At 44.6% G+C, this 17,471-nt stretch overlaps 1 protein-coding gene across 1 annotated transcript in view; it reads left to right on the top strand.

Moving 5' to 3' along the window:
- Positions 1-17,471, top strand: part of FAT3 (FAT atypical cadherin 3) — a 399,679-nt gene that overhangs the window by 342,035 nt on the left and 40,173 nt on the right. Inside the window, exons 17-19 of the mRNA XM_044442719.1 lie at positions 4,109-4,252; positions 6,062-6,259; positions 8,788-9,586. Coding sequence (XP_044298654.1) covers positions 4,109-4,252; positions 6,062-6,259; positions 8,788-9,586 — 1,141 coding nt within the window. The remainder of the gene's footprint in view (positions 1-4,108; positions 4,253-6,061; positions 6,260-8,787; positions 9,587-17,471) is intronic.

Below are 17,471 nucleotides of genomic sequence, written 5' to 3'. Positions count from 1 at the left end.
CCCCAGTGTTTGGGTGCCATTTTGAAACATTCACCAAACTTTGATACATTTCATTCCAGAGGTGCCTGAAAACTTAGTGGGACTTTCAGGTGGTGTTTGAAAATTCACCAGTAGGCGATGAAAGAAGGCAACTCTGATAAGAACAAATGGACTTGTAGAGGAAACAACTGTTGCAGAGGGAGAGAAAGGGGAGTGGCATTCTACATAGTGGGATTAATGTTCCATCTGAATGCAGCCTGAGTGAAGTCTGAATGAGCCTTGGACTCACACACTCTCCTTTCTTCCTCCGTCACACTTCAAAGAAAAGAGAAGTAACATCGAAGTTTGTTCCATCCAAACCGTGGTAGTGTTAACCATGGGTTAGGGGAACAAGCCAGAGTTGCAAAAGAGATTTTGAAGTGGGTTTGTTTCCCTAACCAGGAGAGGCAGCCTGTAGGCCTGCATGTGGCCCTTCACTTAATTTTATGCAGATCTTATTTTAAAAGCCCTCTGCAAGCTATAAGTTCAGGCCGCCAGCAAGAAAGGTTTTCCCTGGCAACTGGCTGTATGGAGCTGGAGAGAGGGAAGGCAATGGAAGAAAGTGGGAAGCATGGTCATGCTCATTTTTGGCTCAGACCCAACTCTGCTCGTCTTGGTCATCTCTGGCATGATGCTCCCAAGAGATGAACCAAAGATACAAGGCCCTGGTCACAAGAAACATTTTTCACCCATACCCAACCTGTAATTAGCACAAGAAAGTGGTTTGCCCAGGTTCAGACTCAATGAATTACTGCAGTAGGTTGAACAAAGAGTCTAATGCTTCCAGTCTCTTCCTTGTGCATGTGTGAGAGATGAGGGGAGAGGAAGGGGTTTTGCATGAAACCCAAAGCCACAGTTTAGCATGATGTGTGAGCCACCCTTTTTGTCACAGAGGACAAAACTGACCCCTGAGGAACACCATAGTGGTAAATCCACAGAGTTTAGCAATAGTCCTCAAATACCACCTTCTAGAGCTGACCATCCAAATAGGGGCAGAACTATTGCCAAGCAACAGTTGTTCTGCTTTGTTTTGCTTCTTGTTTCCATTGCAGAAGTTGCCCCAAAGGATATCAAGGTGGATGGTATTGAAAGCCATCAAGAGATCCCAGAGTATCAACATGGTCTCCCATCTCTTTCCCAAGATAGGACATCATACAGGGTGACCAAAGGTGTTTCTGTTCCAAAAATAACCCTGAAAACACAAATGAAAGGATCCAGATAATCATTCTCATCCAAGAGGGCCTGGAGCTGGTTGACCACCACCCACTCAAGACTTGCCCAGGAAAGGGGCATTTGTCACTGGCCTAAAGTTGTTAAAATTTCCTGGGTCAAGAGATCATTTATTCAACAAACTAGGAAGAAATAGGTCCATTTTCCCCATTGCCACCCCAGAGTAAACACAGCAGCTCTGTTTTCACATAACATGCCAAAAAGAAGAAAAGAAACCCCCCAAACCCATCAGCCCAGTATAGACCCAGCTTTATTAACACCGACGTAAATTCTGTTTGGTATCTCCCAGCACACAAGGTAGCATTAGTGGTGCTAAATTAGGCAGACAAACAAGTTTTGGTGGGGAAAAAGAAAATCTCCACTTGGAAAATGACTCTGTTTGCTTTAAGGCTGCTGAATGTGAAAGAAAACATCCTTCCCGTATTAACATGACAGCAGGATAAAGCTGTCAATATTTGGAATCACCATTGCAAATAGTTTGCCAGGAGAAGCAGAGGGTGTGTGGATTGATTGCCATCTGTAGACCATAGGAAAATCTTGAAGGAAGAATTATGCATGCATAAGTAACACTGGAATAAGTGGGATTTCAGCAAACACTGAAGCATGAAAAGCCTGCTGATCTGAATGGAACTTGTAAAAGCAGCAGACCCAAATCACACTTGCTAGAGTGAAAATACATGTTATGCTAATTGTGTAATGTGCAGCTGAGGATTGCCTTATTTTACTCTAGTGTGAGCGTGCCTGAGCCCATTCAAACTGGACTGCCATGCATTGGAAAGGTTCTCTCTCCCTGCATCCCGCTATCCCCAGATCAACCCATATACAACCACAGGGGAATAAAAAATGAAAGGCTAACTATTAACTCCACCATCTGTGTTACACAGATTGTAAGATACCTTTTGTTCCGTTGTGTCCTTGTGGGTGGATCTGGATTTTTTACCATCTCCCAAATGTGTACTTCCAAAAATGTGCAATGACACACACACACACACACACACAGAGTTCAAGATGTGTATCACTTTCGTCTGTGAAGGAAAGTGCATATTCTCAGTCCAGGATATCTTATAATTTTATTTTTCTGCAGCTAAATTTTCGTAAAATTTAAGAAGTTAAAAAAGGGACCTCAAGTCTGCAGAATTTGCAAAGGAAGGAATTCCATCTGCAGCAGAATCCAGTTTCTCTTCTGTCTCTGCTGTTGTTTCATGCCGTCAAGTCATTGTCAACTTATGGCAACCTTATGAGCAAATTCCTTCCCAAATGTCCTGTCTTGACAGCCCTGTTTAGTTCTTATACAATTACTTCCATCCCTACTTGTGCATACAAAAGAAACAAAGGGCCCACAGTTCCACACTGTGTATTTAACGTATCATTGTGTAGTTTGATCCTGTAATGTATTATTCATCAGAGCGGATGGAGCTTAACTTCCAAATACATATGGAGAGGCATGTTCTATATGCTTAACATCTTCCACATTTTACATGCAGAGTTTTTGTTTATGGACAAACTTTTAAATGATCCAACTTCTACAATCCTAGAAGTATCTTGCACCTTTTCTGAATATTTGGTTAGCATTTGAGCTTCCTACTTTAGGATATATTAAAATCTATTTTGATAATTTGACTAATTCTGTTGCCCAAGTTGATATTTAATGAAGGACCTATGAAGTCTAATTGTGTTTCTTCTGGATATATATCCTAGTTAAATTTATAATGGTTGATATTGACTTTAACATACAATGTGTTTAAATATTTATTTCTTTAAATTTCCCATTATCTGCAGCTTGCATCACCAGATTCAGTAATGTGAATGCCACAGAACCATTATGATTATGGATTGCCTTATTTTAAAAAACAGGATCAGAGACACAATACAGCAGCAAATGGAGAGATGCTGTTACACAAAGGCCACATCATAAAATGAAGCCAACCACCTTGAGTTAGAAAACAAGCTGCAAGATCTGATCTACACAAGGATCTGTGTGGTATAGTCCTGCAGTGATAAAGTTGATTGTACTTCTTCAGAGTGCACACAAAAAGTAGAAAACTTAGGTCAGATGTTGTAACCATGAAGCCTGTGCTTAGACTCATTCTGATGAAATAGCCTCTTACAGGTGTTGCAGGTACCAAGTTATATCTGGGCTTGTGGGATGAAGAAGTAAAGGTTGGCCCCCAGTTTTGGGGGGAAAAAATCTATTTTTCCCATGGACAAAAAGTCAGTGCATGAAGAAGCAAGGGAGTAGGCATCTAAGAAGGTCTCCCCTAATCTCCAGCCCCACTTGTCCTAACCTATTATGGTTCATCCTTTCCACTGGCTGTCTTAGGGCTGTCTACTGTTCAAAGCCACTGAGCTGCCCTAGCCGCTTCTTGGGCCCCATAGAAAAAATGGCATCTGCCCCCTCTCCTTTCTTGGAAAAAGAATGACCAGGATGAGGTCACATAACTGGTCTGACCTGGCTGGCAGGCAGCAAGTCAATTCAGAGTGAGGACGTGGTTTCCTCGGCGTCTTTATCATTTTATGCATCCTCTGCTCTCTGTCCAAGAATCACCAAAAAGGGAGTGATTCAGTGCGGGCAAAACCTTAGAATCCCCCCCACCACCATGCTGTCTCATCCCTAGTTCTAGCCCAGGCTTCTCTTTCCTGTGCTAGTTTTCTACTTGCAATGTTCCTTTAACATGGGGGATCAATAATAATTCAAATGCCACACTTGGAATCTGAAACAGTACTGTCAATTTTTTCTACTGCAGGATTCTACCTACTCATTTGCACCTCATTCCACCACTGTAGAGAATATAACAAATCCGAGATAAAGTCTCTCACCTTTCCCATGCTAATTTTAGGTTTTTATTTAACTTTCGTGCAGGTTTCTGGATATTCATTAGTCATACAGGCAAGAGACAGCGGCATTCCTCCTTTGACGGGATCTGTGACGGTCAATGTTGACATTTCTGATGTGAATGATAACAGCCCTGTATTTACACCTGCCAACTATACGGCTGTAATTCAAGTAAGTTTATCCAGAGAATCAAAAAGCACCCATCTTTCTGGTCTGACCTTTAAAATATGGAAACATTCTAGTACTATTTAAGTTGCTTTTGATGATCTATCAGCCTGCAGTGTATTGAATTATCTCTTTATTTCCAAGGAAAGGATAAGAATGTAATTTCTTAACTCCATTATATGTTTTATGTCTGCAGAAATAATGTAATTCTGGGCCCTGTTCCAGGATTTCCCATTGATACGGAATTGTGCAGGAAAGACTTGTACTCGTATCAGCACCAGTGGCTGCATCCCCCTGCACAATTGCTAGGGTGCAAGTCATCTGGGTTTGGGAAAAGAAAAACTAAAGCACCTGAGTTTTGTTTTATTTTTTTAATATAAATCTCAGCTTAAGGGAGGGGTCCTCCTCAGAAGGGCTTAGAACCCCCTGCTCGCAACAGATAGTCTAAGTGTGTCAAGCTAGGTTCAGGCAAACCGGTTGCTGCCCATCTTTGATGCACCCAAACATCTGCTGTCCGAGATGGAGGAAGTCTTGAACGAGAAATTGCATCCTTCCTATTTATGTATGTATTTCATTTCTTTTCATTTCTCTACTCCTGCATAGTCAATGCTCTCCAGGCATTTCACAAAATACGAGGGGTCTTCAAAAGCCTTCCTCCCTTTTATCTTTTATCTTTTATATTTTATAAATATATTTTACATATTTTTTGCTGATGGCGTTAAAAAGTTGGTTTGATGCTGGGGAAAATGCATCACAATGGAAGGCGGCTATGTAGACAAGTGATGCAATTTGTTTTTGAAATTCTTAATAAATAGAGTTTGTAAAAGTGTGGAAACTTTTTGAAGAACCCTCGCAGAACTGAAACTCAGTGTAAACACACAATAAAATATGTTGTAGGCACCTGATAGCTTAAAACATGGTAAAACCCAGGTAAAAACAGTTGGAATGCAAGATCTAAAGAGTACTAACAACATTTTTATTTTTAGAAAAACAGAACAACTAAAAACCTGGGAAAACATCTTCATCTGGCACTCAAAATACCAAAATACAGGCCTCATCTGACTCTCCAAGAAGGCATTTTGCAGCTAGGATCTGACAACTAAAAAGTCCCTATTTCCATGAGAGACTCTTCTCACTTCATTTGGTTAGGGCCCCAGGAAGACAGTGTCTGAGGAGGATCTTAGATAACCTTCCTAATATATCTCTGCATTGATATAAATGGAAAGGGACAGTCTTTCGGGAATCCTGGCCTTGAGCCATTTAGTGCTTCGATCGGAGGCCACTCTCTGTTAATCATCTCACTTCCCTATTGCAGAGCAACCGAGGCTTCCACACCGTTGTCAAAGGAAGCCACACACAGTCCATGGCAGTGATGCAAACAAGAGGTTGCCAGAACATGAACAGCTGCAGAAAAAAATCTCTATCATGCTCCAATTCCAAGTTGTTCCATTTGTGCCCCCTCCTGATATTTTGGCCTCCAAGTGCCGTCAGCCCCAGGCCAGCATAGCCAGTGGTGAGGGAGGATGGAAGTTCTAGTTCAGGACACACGGCCCACCCCCACTCTGTACAAATCCTTTGGTCCAAACAGGATCATCTTAGGTTATGATCAAATGACGCAAATGCACATTTTGCCACAGATTTTCCACCAGCACTGCAGTGCTCAGTGGGAATAGCTTTGAACACCAGAAGCAAACAAAGCCCCACCTTTTTACAAAGGCCATGCAGCAAACCCATTGCCTCTGCAAGATGCCCAGATGTATAATTAAAATCCTCTCTTTTTTCCTTTTATCATATCCACTGTGTGCATGCACACAGGAAAATAAACCAGTGGGAACGAGCATTTTGCAGCTGGTGGTGACAGACAAAGACTCCCTGCACAACGGGCCTCCTTTCACATTCTCCATATTGTCTGGTAATGAAGAAGAAGAGTTTACGCTGGACCAGCAAGGCATCCTGCGGTCTGCAGTCACCTTCAAGCACATGGTAGCAACCGAGTATCTGCTCTGCGTTCAGGTACAGCTCTGTTTGTATGTGCAGAGTAGCAAGGATGTGTTCTCATGAAAGACTATTTATCTGCATTATTTACCTGTTCCATCTATGCCCAACCTTTCCTCCAAGAAGCCTAAAATGACATACCTGATCCTCTTCACTGTGTTAACCTCGCAACACCCCTGTGATAGGGGCTATTCTCAGAGTCGGGCACTCAAACCACTGAAATGCACCCGCTCTCTCAATTTGCAGGCATGTTATTCTCACCAACAGGTGCCCATGTGGAAGCTTGTTTAGTTGCATTACTTTTTTACTGCTCCTAAAATTATGCATTTTATTATCCGTGCTGAATTCTGTAGAGATAAATAGATAACAGGCTATCTTGCAGAATCATTTCCATGAAATAGAAGGTGGGACATTAACAAGATAGCATTAATGTTGTAAAATATTTTTCCCTGCACATATAAACTGAGACACCTTTACTGAAAGAGGAAAGAGGAAAAGAAATCTTGCTTCTAGTATGAGGGTAAATTGTGTTACCTTTCCTGATCTGAACATATAAAAGGCACAGCGATCCCGCTAAGCAAGTAAACCTTTCTATATATCTGAATGGTGTTTGGAATTTGCATACCAGGTGTGCATTGCATACCTAAAAGGAAGGTAATCCAGAAAAGTCCTGTCATTGCAAAACCAGTCAGGAGGATATTGAGGACTGGCTACTTGCTATCATCCAAATTTGCCCAGGCCTTCTGACCCCTAGCAGAGAGGCTCTATCCTGAGATGTTGACTGTTTTCAAAATTGGAGCTTTGCACATCTGCTAACAAAGGGCTGGCTGAGGTAAACTGAGCTTCTCATGAATTTGAGATCAGCTTCCACACTCAGAATTGAATTCATGAGTGCCAAAATGGAGTGAATGCAGTATTCCCAAGGACAGGGTTTTTGTGGATGATTCTGATTTGTCCTGCTGGAAAAGGCAGATGGTTTGCTCTTCTCAGTGTTCTGCTCCTTTAGTGTTCTCTGTTGTTGTTTTCATTAGGCAGACCACTGCAATGAACCAGGGACCGCTGGTTATACCAGAACTATGTTTTACTCATCTTAGCCCAACCCTGACCGTTTCCCCTGAAAGAGGAGAAGGGGAAGCAAAACTCCATACTTTACATGCAGAAAAGCAGCTCAGTGCAAGAAGGACAGATTTTGTCTCCTGCCGAAAGGAACTCAGGTTGCAAGATTGAAAAAATAGATTCCTGCTTAAGGCCTTTGAGAGCTGATGCCCATTGAGCCAGATGGTAATCAACTGGGCAGGCTGACTTTAAGGCAGCCTCAGCGTAAAGTATCAGTATTGATTCCGTATACAGCAGCAAGCATTTCATTAAGATGCAGAAGCAGACCCAAAGGGGAAGGAGCAGCACCCTGGTTTTTTCCAGACTGTTGTTGCAATAATTCAAAGAGAAGTGCAAGGTGTCTACTCAGGAGTAATTCCCACTGAAGGCCAAACTCCATGTTATGTCATGTAGCCATGCCTGTTTGGGGTTTGATTTTTGTTTGTTCACAACTAAGCTCAAGACTCTTCTCTCCAATTTCATCAGGACTGTAGCCTGTGGGAAGTAGGTTTGCCTCTTCCTTCCTCTCCTGTAACCCCCAAGAAGACACACCCTGCCAGCAGCAAGCTTGGAGAAGAGGACGAGTATCAGTTGGCTCCTGGCTGGTGGGGCGGGCAGGGGTATGCTTCCTCCACAAGTACTGCAGTCCCAACAACATTTGAGGACCCCTCACCACCAGCACCACTTGTTTGTTTGTTTAGTCGCAAAGTTGTGTCTGACCCACCACAACCCCAAGGACAACACTCCTCCAGGCCTTCCTGTCCTCCACCATCCCCTGGAGTCCACCTAAGCCCACACCCACCACCCCAGTGACCCCATCCAGCCACCTCATCCTCTGCCGTCCCCTTCTTCTTTTGCCATCGATTGTTCCCAGCATTAGACTCTTCTCCAGGGAGTCCTTCCTTCTCATTAGCTGGCCAAAGTATTTGAGTTTCATCTTCACTATCTGGCCTTCTAAAGAGCAGTCAGGGTTGATTTCCTTTAATATTGTCTGATTTGATTTCAGGATTATTTCGATAAACCCATAGGAAGCCCCATAGTATGCTTACAGCATAGGGTGACATTTCACCCCGAATGCATGAATAGGGCAATATGGATGTTCAGAGACAAGAAAGACCTACAAGTCCCTCTGTGCCCCTGTCAGTGGTTTTTTCTTTTATGTTTAAACCTACATAGGATTGCACCCTGAGTTTGACTTGCACAAAGTTAGTTTAGGATTGCAACCTGTCTCGGTCTAGTTCAGCAGTCTAGTTCTCTGGCTCTTGTGTAGCAAAGGTGGTTGAATTCATCTGATGATGGAATTATTTGCAAATGTTATTTGCACTGATAATCAGCATCATGCTGCAAAGAGCATGGAATCTTGATGTTAAGGTGGTGCTTGAGTTATACTCATGTCCATCATGTTTTAAATACAGGGATTTCCCCCCCCTTTTTTTTATATATTAAATTAGGCAAAGGATTCTGGGAAGCCTCAGCAGGCGTCCCGCACATTCATCCAGATCCGGGTGATTGAAGAAAGCATCCACAAGCCAACAGCCATTCCTCTTGAAATTTTTATTGTCACTATAGAAGATGACTTTCCGGGAGGTGTTATCGGGAAGATACACGCAACAGACCAAGATATGTACGATGTCCTCACCTACGGGCTGAAATCAGAGCAGAAAAGCTTATTCAAGGTCAACAACCATGATGGAAAGATCATTGCCCTTGGAGGACTCGACAGTGGGAAGTATGTGCTGAATGTGTCCGTCAGCGATGGGCGCTTTCAGGTGCCCATGGACGTAACAGTCCATGTTGAGCAGTTGATGCAGGAAATGCTGCAGAATACGGTCACCATCCGTTTTGAGAGCATCTCCCCGGAGGATTTCGTGGGGCTCCACATGCATGGATTCAGGCGCACCCTGCGCAATGCCGTCCTCACCCAGAAGCAAGATAGCCTGCACATCATCAGCATTCAGCCTGTGGCAGGAAGCAACCAGCTTGACATGTTGTTTGCAGTGCAGATGCACAGCGGTGGTTTCTACAAGCCAGCCTACCTAATTCAGAAGCTCACCAATGCAAGGCGACACTTGGAAAATGTGATTCGCATCTCAGCTATCCTGGAGAAGAATTGCTCTGGACTGGATTGTCAGGAGCAGCACTGTGAGCAAAGCTTGTCTATCGATTCCCATTCCCCGATGACCTACAGTACAGCTCGGATTAGCTTTGTGTGTCCCCGATTCTACCGAAACGTACGCTGCTCTTGCAATGGTGAGTGGTCCCCCTGCAGCCAATCCCTTTCCCTCTAGCTGTATGTTGAAACGTGTTTTATTATTTCCATCATGCCAGTCAGCGCAGGCAGCTCAGTTCAGTTAGCATACGGAGCTTTTGGAAAATGTATGGCCAAGAATTGATTGACCTCACTCAGCAGGAATAGTTGATGTTTATTGATGTCAAATGGTGAAGTTGGTGAACTTCGACCCTTTGGGACAAAGCTGGCCAAATTTTCCAGAAAGAGTCCAGTCAAAGGGTCAATAAACCTTGTGCCGTGGAGATTTATATACTCTTACAGGCCAGATCTTTTGGGGCATGAAAGCAGAGGCTGTGTAAGAACAGCACCAGATTGTGTCCAGTATTTTCAAACGGAAGGTGACATTTGACCCGAATGATAAATTTAGAAAGGCCTTGTCTCATTCCCTCTTTTTTGCTGGAGTAATGGAAACCAAGAAAGCATTTCATTAAGTAATTGGGAAAAAACGAGGACATTTGACCTTTTCTGCCTGTGCTGAAACACATGAAAAAATAGCATTTTATTTGGTTCTATTTTTCATTCCTACCTTGCAATTGTGATCTGAAACTCTTGTGCCATTTTGACCAGGGCATGGCCTGTCATTGCAAACAGAGCTGTTTGCTTTCTTCCCATTTCAAATACCATCTACAACCGCCTTCCCCAAGCTGCTGCCTTCCAGAGGCGATGGACTACAATTCCCACTATCCCCTGCATAACTATCTGACATTGGATTAGCCTTAGAGAGATTGAGCAAAAACAGGGACAGCACATTTCTCAAATATGTCCCTCGCTAGGAATGCTACTCCCACTGGCAAATGCCTTGGATGTACACTATTTATGCATGCCAGCTGTGCAGCAGGCTTACCTCGTTTACCTTGATTAGCAAACTGAGTTATCAAAACAAAAAATAGTCCATGAGACAGGGCAGCAAGGCCTCATGCCCCTCCAGGGGGTCCAGGCTTGATTTCAGCTTGGAGAATATCCAGAAATGTAGGTGCTTCCAGCCAAGTTTTTCGAGAGCAACCTGTAAAGTTTAATTTTCAAGTCACCTGAACTAATCCCTCTGATTCAGAAGCAGATATACCTAACGAATGCCCCAAGCAAAAGGTGACCAGGAGCAGCAGCTTTCCAGCACTGCCCCTTGCTGTTAGTATTAAGATTCCCAGAGTAGCTACTTTACACATTTGCAGAAGAAAATCCAGTAAACGAACTGGATTAACATGTCATGTTACTAGGCCAGGTCTACTCAATCTCCTGAGTGCTCAGAAACTATGGTTAATAAGTGTCACGGCTTAGCAGTTGTGTTATTTAGGCAATATGGTTATGACAAGGCTATCAGCGGCTGGAATAGACATTTGTTTGGTTGGTTGGTTGGTTGGTTGGTTGGTTGGTTGGTTGGTTGATTGATATCCCACTTTTTTCTTTTTAAAAGAACTCAGAGTGGCTTACATCACTCTCCTTCTCTTGCTCTCAACCTTATCCCCACAAGAGCAACTGTGAGGTAGGCTGGGCTGAGAGTCTGTGACTGGCCCCAGGCCACCCTGTTGGCTCCATGGCTGAGTGGGATCTAGAACCCAGGTCTCCTGAGTCCCAGCCCCATGCTCTTAACCACTATACCACACTAGCTCTCTCAAAAGACATATGAAGAGTCATAGAATCACAGAAGAGCAGAGCTGGAAGGGGCCATCGGGTCCAACCCCCTGCTGTTGCAGGACACCAAGTTACACCATCCTGCTCAGATGGCTGTCCAGTCTCTTTCTGAATGTCTCTAGTGTGGGAGAGCCCATGACCTCTCTAGGCAACTGGTTCCACCGGTTCCTCTATGCTTCTCTGCTAAAGCATATCACAAGGCATCAGTCACCTAAACCAGAATGTCAACACTGTTGACGTTAGACACCCTACCACCTGAGGCAGGAGAACAGGTGCTGCAGCATCACCTGGCCACTGCCCCTGCCTTGCCCCTCCCTCCCCCCCATTATTGCCACCACACACGCCCCTGTCTCCAGGCTGTTTCGAGTTCCACCATATAGTGTCTTGCTTTGAGGAAACATGTCCAGAAGGAGAGTTTGGAGGGGAGATCTCTCATGTAAGTGGGTAGCCTTTCCAAAGACCCACCTATGCAATTTCTCATTCTTACTCTATCAAAGCAAAAGACACGGTGCTCAGAGTCTCCTTGCATTCTCAACTCTGATTCACAGTGAGACATTGGGTGTTGCTTTAAGAACCCAGGGGGCTACTCTCCCACTGTGGCATTTTGGGGCTGGTGTAGGCCTACCTAGCAGAAGGAGGTCATGACATGCCCTCCTTCCTAATCTACTGCCTGAGCAGGGGTTTCACCATACCTCATTGAAGGGCTGGCCCCAGTAATCATCATCGCCCCAGAGCACAGAAGACTTTAGAAAAATCTGCTTTACAACACCTCAGAAATAACCAAAGCAATAATTATTTCCAAATGCAAATACTCTTCTTTCTGATGAGGAATGTACCAAGTCATGCCTGTCAATCACAATGAATTCAAAGGGGAGTCCATGTTGATTATTAATTTTCTGTTTCAATGTAGAGGTGACCTCCTTTAATGATCTACACTTGAAATTTGTTTCAGGTTACAGCTAAATTAGGGATTTGACCCATTGCCAATTTGGGTTATGCTGTAGAGACAGAACGCAGATGCAAAGATGACTCCCTGAAAATTATAATGAGGTAGCCTCAGAACAGCACCTCCATGTCCTCTTGCAGAGTAACCCCTCCTTCCCTTGTTAGCTGTGTTAACATTATCCCTTGAAGCACTACTCATCATGGTCCCTGCTAACCAAGTTCCCTTCTAACCATGGTTTATCTACTCCCCTCACACCATAGCTCCATGCTGGGTTTACAGTAAACAGTTCTGAACACATTTAATGAAACAAGTGTTTTGATGTAGTGGTTAGACTACTGGAATTAGGCGAAGAACCCCAGGGTTCAAATCTCTGTTTAACCATGTTGTCTATTAGATGTTCTTGAGCCAGACAGTATTTTTTGGTTTATCTTCATGGGGCTGTTGTGAAGATTAAAGGAAAGGGAAAGGCATAGCCATAGCTCCTTGGAAACTGGTGTGATATGTGTGAAATACATGCATAATGAACCATGACTGCAATTGATAGAAGAGAATCTGTTTTCAGATGTATGTTGTTCAGTCGCCAAATCGTGCCCAACTCTTCGCAACCCCATGGACAACATTCCTCCAGGCTCTCCTGTCCTCCACCATCCCTTGGAGTCCACCCAACCCCACACTCACCTCTCCAGGGACCCCATCCAGCCAGCTCAACCTCTGCCACCCCCTTCTCCTTTTGTCTTCAATCGTCTTCAGGGTCTTTTCCAATGAGTCCCTCCTTCTCATTAGGTAGCCAAAGTATTTGAACTTCAGCTTTAGTGCATGACCTTCTAAAGAGCAGTCAAGGTTGATTTCCTTTAGGATTGACTGATTTGATCTTTGTATGGGAGGGACCAAATATTCCTGATGGTTGTGGTTACTTAACAAAATGTAGCATGCAGCATACCTGCCAACACTACTGTTTGCATCCAGAGGTGTCATTCTGCCACTGCAAAGCTTCTACTTGTGGAAAACTTATATTATTCTTGCAGAAGCATCAAATTGAAGACGTGCTTTCTCCCTGGCAACATGAGCACACGTGGAAATGTGAGCATTTGGGGATAAAATGCACTCCCCTTCACATTCGGTGTTGCGAATGGGGCTTTTTCAACTGATTTGAAAACTGAAACGAAAGAGCCAGACATCCCTCACAACAGGGGGTTTTGCTGGCTATTCTGCAAAGCACTGTACAAAGCACTGCCCCACAGATGGTGACTTCAGGTATCGCTCGTGTTCATTGCTTGCACTCATTGCACAACTGTGCAATGTCGATTCTACTAGCAAAATTTGTCCACCTGCGTCACACTAGATAGAGCACGGAACTAGTGCATGCTAGCGCAAGCGGCATCCGCTCTAATGAAGTCATAATGAGTCGGGCAGTGATTTCTGCGAGGCACTGCAGAGCAGCGTTTTCAGTCCCTTGTACAACGGCTTGTGCGAGGCTTTTGCAGCAAGGCTGGGAGGAATGATGCCATGCAATGCAACCCTGTGCCGCCCTCAAGCCACTGTGTGCTATTTCAGCTTTTGAAAACCATTGTCAAATAATTCTCCCAAACCACTCCAGAAAACTTTGGAGGCTTACCATCTGCGGTGGTTGAAAGCATTTCATCTCCCACAGGCAGTTCCGAGAACCATACTTAGAGGAGCGCGTTCATGGGAGTGGGAACTAAAAAGCCAGCATTATGACAGTGATTTAACCATTCAGGAACTTTGCTGACACCACTGAACAGTATACAATACAGTTTAAATACCAGTTGTCACAAGTCAACATTAGCACTGACAGAATGTCACTCTGCAGCATGACAGCAGTTGGTTTTCCTGTCCGGGAAATAAAATACAAGATGCAAAAGAAAAGCCGAAGAAAACAGACTCAGAGCTTTGGATTTCCAGTTTTATTTTATGGTTTGACACTTTGAAGGGAGCCATCAATAGCTTTACTCTTGAGTTCCTGCTACAACCTGAGTAATCCAATACTTCCTATCCCATTTGTAACACTGTTCAATGCTCCAAGTTCCTGTCGGTAGGCTGTGCCTGCACACACAGTGATAACCACATCTTGCACATGAGATGCAGAGCATTTCACATGCATTCTCCCAGAAATCCTCACAACAGCCCAGTCATGCGCCTTAGTAGCATTAGGCTCCCCACGTTGCAGAGCAGGAACCAAGACGGAGATTGAGCGCTTGCTGAAAGCCCCTGTGTTTCTTTGGCATTTCATGCACACTGTACTGCATAAGCTCTCACGTAGCCAGGAGTGGGCAGGATGGGCAAGGCACACACTGTTCCTCCTGCACCAGGAGGTGTGCTCTTAAGAACGCAAGAAGAGCCCTGCTGGATCAGAGAAAGGCCCAGCTAGTCCAGCATTCTGTTCGTGCAGGGACTGAGCAGATGCCTCTGGAAATGCACCAGGAGGACATGCGTGTGGTCGCATCCTCGCACCCAGCAACCATTTCCCAGCAACTCATATTCCGAGGACTCTTCTGTTTTCAGAGTTCTGTCATGGTGCTGCAGAGGAGCCTGGGACATACCCTGGACCATCTGAAGGAGAGACAAGTGGGTCCTGGATCAAATCAAGGCAGAGCTTTCCCTAGAAGCAGAAATGGAAAAACTGTCATATTGAGGCTGTCATATTGTAGATTCTTAGAAACAGAGCGAGTCAGAAGAGGTCTCCCAGGCCATCTAGTCTGACCCCCAGCTCCACTCATGGCATGCTAATGAGAAGGCAGGACTCCCTGCAGAAGGCAATCATGCTAGGCAAAGTCAAAGGCAGAAGATGAGAGGGAAGGCCAAAGATAGTAGAGTCGGAAAGGGCCATGAATCCAACCCCCTGCTGTTGCAGGACACCACGTTACACCATCCCACTCAGGTGACTGTCCAGTTTATGAGATGGACCAGCTCCCTAAAGGAAGCCACAGCCTTGAATTTAGAAGAGCAGGGCTGTCATAGGCAGGCCGTTTGAGAGGGCTGTCATTCATAGGGTCACCATAAGCCAGAGGCAACTTGACCACAAAAGCCATTGCACCACTGTTCACCCCATTCAGCAGCTTCCCACGGGCACCTGTGTAGCATTTTGAGGTGGCTCCAGGAGCTGCCATGGGGAGGCAGGAACAGGGAAGTCGCACGCTCTTAAATTTGGCTCCAGCCTCTTACTATTGTTGTTGTTACTTATGAGTGAGTGTGCATAGGAGTGCATTATCATTCCCCCTACCTGGAGCCTAGGCGGGGGGAGTCCCTAGTTTCCTCTGGACTTTTCTAGGCAGAATGACACGGACACACCCTAAATGTCTATTTGCTGGATCTAATTTTGGAAGCCACAAAGAACATTGCAACAATTGCTGGACTTCACTGGAGATTCTCAGGCCTTTGCTATAAATCCCTAAAGATGGATGATGTTCTCAAGTGGGCTTTAGTGGTTTTTAGTCTGTGCCTTTGTGAAATCACCCTGCAAATGCATGTTAGCCAGGAGCAGTGCAATGTGACATGATTTGTAGCTTCAGGGTTCCTTAACTACAAAGAGCAGACATAAAGCACTCTCTCCAGGGCGTCCATATGTTAAAAGTTTTGTGACAGCTATAAAATCCAGCTTGAATTTAAAAAGTTGAAATGCTGTTCATTTATCTGTTGGGACCCCTCTTGCCCTCAGACAGGGCTGCCATCCTGCCCGCCGGAAGAGCGGCTTTGTGCAAAGATAGTTTCGGTGCCAAAACTGAAGCCCCGATGCAATATTGGCGAATATGCAGTGTAGCCCAAGCTGCCGGCGAAACGCCTTTCGTGATAAAGCACAATGCACACGGCTTGCATTCAAGCAGAATCAACGCACGGTTGGCTCCGTGCTTCAGAATGTCAGTGGCAGATTTGGTGCTGGGGGGGAGGGCTCAAAACTGGTCTGGGGGCCACATGTTTGCCCACCCCTAGTAAAACTAAATGTTAGGTCTAGGATCTCATCCTACCGTGTTTCCCCAAAAACACGGGCCTTGTTTAATTTTTGCTCCAAAAGACACATTAGGGCTTATTTCCAGGTGATGCCTTATTTTTTCTTACGGAAGCCATAAGAGTCTTGCCCCAAGAGTCCTCCATGATTCCTTTCTTGTACTCGACAGAATGCCGCTTTCTTTTTGCATCCATTTTGAATTTTGCATTAAGTACGTCCGTTACAACACACGATGCATTGCTGTTATTCGTGCATTGTGTCCCTACTCTGACTGGTCATTAAGCAATAAGTCTCGTGTTCCTCTTTTTATATAGGCGTTTACCTCTCGTCCAAAGGCGCCTGCTTTGGTATTTACAAATAGTTAATTATAATGTATGTTTTCATTTATTTTAAGTATCAGTGTCAATAAGATTATTCATTTATATTTAATTATATATTAACATTATTATTTTATAATTCAATATGTCTGTTGAGTATTGCAACAGACATACTACTGTGTTTCCCCATCCGTCCAGCTGACAATCTTAACTAGGGCTTATTTTTGGGGTAGGGCTTTTATTACAAGCATCCTGAAAATCATGCTAGGGCTTATTTTCTGGTTAGGTCTTATTTTCAGGGGAACACGGTAGCACCAGTTCAGTGCAATCTGCCATCACAAAGATTACCTGCAACAATTTGCCCGAACAACAGCTGGGGGGTGTGAAAGTTGCACTTTGTGGCTTGTCGAGCCGCACGCTACAAATGAAGCCCCAGTGAGGGGGCTTGACGGTCCCCCCCCCCACTTCTGCTGCCATGCAAACATATGTAGATTGTCAGGCCCCGGGGAGGCGACTCCACATAGCTGGTGGGCTGTATTTAGCTTCCTGGGTCACCAGCCCTGCCTCATTAAATGATTACCTTCTTCCCAAGTGCTTCCAGGCTTCTCGGGGAGCTTATTCTGCCTAGAGGATGAATCCGCCAAAACATGGCAAAGATGGATTGCAAGGCGGTAGGCTGACTTTATTGCTTGGTGTCAGAGATTTCACCGGAGGTTAAAAGGTTGTGAAAACATGCAGCGCCTTGTTCCAAACTCTCAGCAGGTTGTCTTCCCACAAGCTTATGCATATTCAGGAGTCCTGCAGGTTTTTTGCCCAAGTGACTTGTCTATCTGTCAGCCACGAAGAGGCTTGTTGAGAATTACTGCCTGACATGACATAAAATTTAATTGTGTTCTGAGAACAAATGCCCTGTGCATACTGATCTATATGCAGTGGTTGTGCAGACTGTACTTGAGTCACCGGAAATGCCAACAGAATCAGAAGGACAA

Source organism: Varanus komodoensis, unplaced genomic scaffold (assembly GCF_004798865.1).
Source record: "Varanus komodoensis strain SLA01 unplaced genomic scaffold, ASM479886v1 scaffold4, whole genome shotgun sequence".
Taxonomy (NCBI): domain Eukaryota; kingdom Metazoa; phylum Chordata; class Lepidosauria; order Squamata; family Varanidae; genus Varanus; species Varanus komodoensis.
The sequence above is the reverse complement of the archived record's forward strand: the minus strand, read 5'-3'. Positions and strand labels throughout refer to the sequence as shown.